Here is a 4,405-nt window from a genome sequence, read left to right on the forward strand (position 1 = left end):
TTTGTGTGTTGCTGTTTGGGTTTACTCTCATGATGACAGCAGCAGTCAGGGTTCAGGCTGTTTCCAAGGTTAGAAGATGTTCAAAGAAGACGGTGCACAGGTTACAGACAGGATCGCCTGCATTCAGTCCACAATTATTACACAAACAAATATCAGCTACATGTCACTTTTTAGGGCTAAAATGTTGGAGGAAAAAAACAGGAGAAACAATCTGTAGAAGTAGTAAAGAAAAACAATTTTGTCATGACAGTCAAACCTAAAATCAGAACAATTCAGTCACACAGTTTTTTGTTATTTATTTTATGGTTTCATTCGAATGTTTTTAAAATGGGAAGATATTGGACGTGTCCTGAGGTCAGGCTACGATTTAGCTTCCATCTTTGAAAACTGAACATTTTCTTTTACAGCCACAAGGCTTTCAGGGGAAAGCATCAGTTCCCATTCATTGGCTTGAATTCAAGCAAAGATGCCATTTCTAATGATGTGCAGATCAATACTGAAATGTCCCTGCCACAGACACCAGAACTTCATCCTCTAAAAATCTATTCTAAGATCAAAATATTGATCCTTCAGTCTTTTCAGATAATGTATATCATTAACAGGAAGACAGTGGAAAGTAACTAAACTATTGAAATCTTGTCTAAAATCATACATAGTCGGTGGAAACTACTTATTCTTCTGCCTGGGTAATAGGCTCAGCAGCACTCAGTCTGTACATGCTATACATTCATTATTTTTAATGGACTATGTCCATGTAACAAATTAAAGACAAGTTTTCATTTTTGTAGTATCTGATAATTCAACAATATTTTAATTTAATGGTTTTGTTATTTTACTTCATTTTTATTGTTAAAAAAACACCATTTGATATATTTTTTGTAATTGTGTCTTCTGGTTTTTCTGTTGTATTACAAATGAGGGCTCTGCATCAATATACAGTACTTCTGTGTTTAAAATAAATTTTAAAATTACTTTGATGTCCTGTATTTTTTTACAACCTATGTAATGCACTACTTTTCTTTAACGTTTACCATTTGCACCAAGTATCAGTATCGGATCAGTATCGCTGATATCTGCCTAAGTTTGTCTTGGTATCAGAATCGGAAAGGAAATCGGCAGTATCGAACATCATTAGCCATTCTTTGGAATATCAGAGAGACAAACGCCAACAAATCCAGAAATGAGTGATCTTATGATGGTGCTGCATCTCATTTAGCATGATTTCACAAACTTTACTGGTCTTCTGACTGAATCTTCTGCTCTGTCATAAAGCACAAAGATTTATTTTGCAATTAATCTCCAACTGCTAAAATAATTCAAAGGAAAATGCTCAAACAGTTATTTTTTTTATACATTTCAGTGAATGAACCTGGTTTGGTGGCCTCAGAATTCCAGCTCTGATGTTTGCAGATGATGTGGTTCTGTCAGCGAGGGAGCTGAGCTGTAACGCAAAGCTCTCTATTTACTGTTAATCGACGTCACTACCTTCACCTATGGTCAGGAACTTTGGGCAGTGTCCAAAAGAACGAGATCGCAGATACATGCAGTTGAAATGAGTTTTCTCCACAGGGTAGCTGGACTCTCTTAGAGTTAGGTTGAGAAGTTAAGTAATTCAGAGCAGAGCCGCTGCTCCTCCACATCGACAGGAGTCAATTGAGGAGGTTGGGGCATCTGGTAAGCTGCTTCCGGTGGTGGAGGAGACCCCAAGGAAGACCCAGGACAAGCTGGAGAGAGCTTTGACCTGGAAACACCTTGGAATCCTCCCAGAAGAGATCTTTCCTGCGACCTGACTCGTCAATCAGAACAAGTGGAAGATGATAGATTAATTAAATAAAACTTTTCCTATGCTTGCATTTATTGAAAATTGTTCAAAACAACTAAACAGATGAAGCCTTTGGATTGCCCTCCCCAAAGCCTTTCTGGAACCAGGGTTTGTGTGGAGCCGTGCAGTCCTGAGAGGATTCTGGTGATTTAGTTACGGCAACTTTAATGGTGGTGAATCTCCAAACTTTCATCAGCAGACAGTCTCCTAATCAGCAACAAGGCGAGTGTAACACACTTAGCAGAGGACAGATGTCTAGATACAGCTGAGTAGAGACATCCTTCAGTTCAACCTGATCAAACTGTCAGCTCGCTGCAGCTCCACTGGATCTGTGTGAGCCGGGAACAGCTGTTCACCAGCGGTGTGACTCTGACTAAAGCACAGTATCACAGTAAAAAAAGTACACAGGGAATATGTGGACGTGTAGCGTCAACAAAATTGGTGCCGTTTGGTTTTAAACGTTTCTCCAGCTGTTTTGGACGGCACTTCCTGCTGTCGCCGTGCCTCGATGTGGTTTTTGACATCCTTAATTCTTTTCATTGTCAAATAACTTCCCGTTAAGAAACCCTGCACACACTCACACTCACACACACTCAGTGTCCTTGCCCTCTCAAACCAAGCTGACAATGAGCAGCCTCAAACATGGTGTAAACCTCAGGCATATGCAGCAGAGGAAAAACAAGAATAACAACCATCTCTGGGTGCGTTTTCCACACAGATCGGTGTTTATGATGCATATCACAGCCAACTACTTGATGGAATATGTTGTTTTCCTCCTCCTACCATCATAACTTTGTGGTTTGGGACTAATTTGTTGCTCCTCTTCTGTCCTCAGCTGATCCCTCAGTTTTTCATTACTTTGGGCGTCACAGGGGCCGGGCTCTACCTGATCCGTCTGGCAAGAGGGCCTCGTGTCATGTAAGTGTAACTCTGCTTCTCTCTTTTATAAGCATCTTTAAAGTGAAAATGTTTCCTTGGTCTAAAACATTGGCTATACTGATTTGATTGATTAGGCAATAAACCAAAACCAAAATATGTTATGCCAAAGATTTTTGCAAAAAGTGCACATCACTTGATACCTAGCTAGATTTTATTTGATCAGTAAATTTCATGTAAAAGTGCAACTAAGATAAAAAAAAAAAACAGACATCTGGATGAGTCAAAGCTGCATCTGAGCTCTTTGGTCACAACTATTAAAGTGAGAGTAGGAGAGGAGAAACAAATTACCTGCATTAAATAAATGTTGCCCAACTTTTAACTGTAAAAGGTTGTGATTTACAGTTTTTTTTCTGATATTGTGAGAAACATAATGCAAATGAAGACCAGAAAACAGTCAGTGTTAAAACAGTAGGAAAAAATAAAAAAGCAAATTATTTCCAAATGAATAAATGAATCTCTAGTGAAACAATGACCTAAAGCTGAGCTCATTATCCTGTGTTACAGTCTTTATGTTTCCCCCTGGTGGCAGTAAGAGAAATTACACAAACCCTGTAACAAAGCAGAGGATAAAGCAAATGAGTAAAAATCATGAACTCAGATGAAAGAACTTCAGCTGCGTGCATTTGTAAGCTATAAAATAATACTTAAGTAGGTAGGTTTTAATTAAAGTTAGGGTAAATGCATTACTGCTGCACTGGTTGCAGCTTTTATTCTTATTTCAAAAATCAAAATGTCATTTGTTCTGTGGTGGCAAAACAAAATATGAATGCATTAAATGTAATAAAAATTAAACAAATCTTGAATTCTTTTACATAAGTAAACATGACTGGTAAACTTTGGTATTTTTCTATCAAAATTTTCACGTTTCCTCAAACATCAAAACTACAATAATCTAAAACCTGAAGCTAACAAAAAAGCAACAAAGTATTTGTACCTGCAACTATAAAGTGTTAATTTAGGTGTCATACATTTACGAAATTTTTTTTTTCAAAAGTCCATAAAAAAGAAAAAAAAATCCTTCAAAACATCCACATATTAAAGCTCCATTCTGAACTCTGTGACCACACAAGCAGTGAATGTAGATGGATTATTTCCCATTTCAGGCCTGTTCTTTTCCTGAGGGTCAGCCATAAAGCCTGACCTCATCACCAGCTGCTGATGAGTGTCGTGGTCAGTGTGCGCTTCCCTCTCAGGCTGTTGAGTGTTTGTTGTAATGGACACGGGAAAGAGGAGGACGGCGGACACACTCCTTCTGCCATTTCCGTCTTTTTGTTTGTGCTCTGGCGACGTAATGTGTTGCTGGAGGGGGGAAGTGAAAGGATGGACCGCCGCAGTGGAGAGCTGTGAAATCCAGACTTTGGTTAATGAACAGGGGAGAACTGCCAATTCACTGGGCTGGGTTCATCTCATAATCACCCCCCTCCTTACACAGACACTCTCTCCATCCAATGTGTGTAAGAGTCTCATTTATTGTTGTTGCATCATTTCTTATTCGTTTAGTCTGCACACAAGTTATACAGTCAAAAATTACCACAAATATTTGTTTTATTTAGACTTTTATAAGAAAAAAAGAACAGATTTATTTTTCAAAGTCAGTTTTTCACCATATGATTCATACATTTATAAATGTCATAGTTTATAAAC

The 4,405-nt window shown here is 38.3% G+C and overlaps 1 protein-coding gene across 1 annotated transcript in view; it reads left to right on the forward strand.

The window, feature by feature from the left end:
• The first annotated feature begins 2,448 nt into the window (after nucleotides 1-2,448).
• LOC106515056 (NADH dehydrogenase [ubiquinone] 1 alpha subcomplex subunit 4-like 2) overlaps nucleotides 2,449-4,405 on the forward strand; it is a 4,054-nt gene continuing 2,097 nt past the window's right edge. The window contains exons 1-2 of the mRNA XM_014004667.1: nucleotides 2,449-2,523; nucleotides 2,658-2,740. Of these exons, the coding sequence (XP_013860121.1) occupies nucleotides 2,449-2,523; nucleotides 2,658-2,740 (158 nt within the window). The remainder of the gene's footprint in view (nucleotides 2,524-2,657; nucleotides 2,741-4,405) is intronic.

Source organism: Austrofundulus limnaeus, unplaced genomic scaffold, assembly GCF_001266775.1.
Source record: "Austrofundulus limnaeus strain Quisiro unplaced genomic scaffold, Austrofundulus_limnaeus-1.0 Scaffold26, whole genome shotgun sequence".
In the NCBI taxonomy this organism is placed as follows: domain Eukaryota; kingdom Metazoa; phylum Chordata; class Actinopteri; order Cyprinodontiformes; family Rivulidae; genus Austrofundulus; species Austrofundulus limnaeus.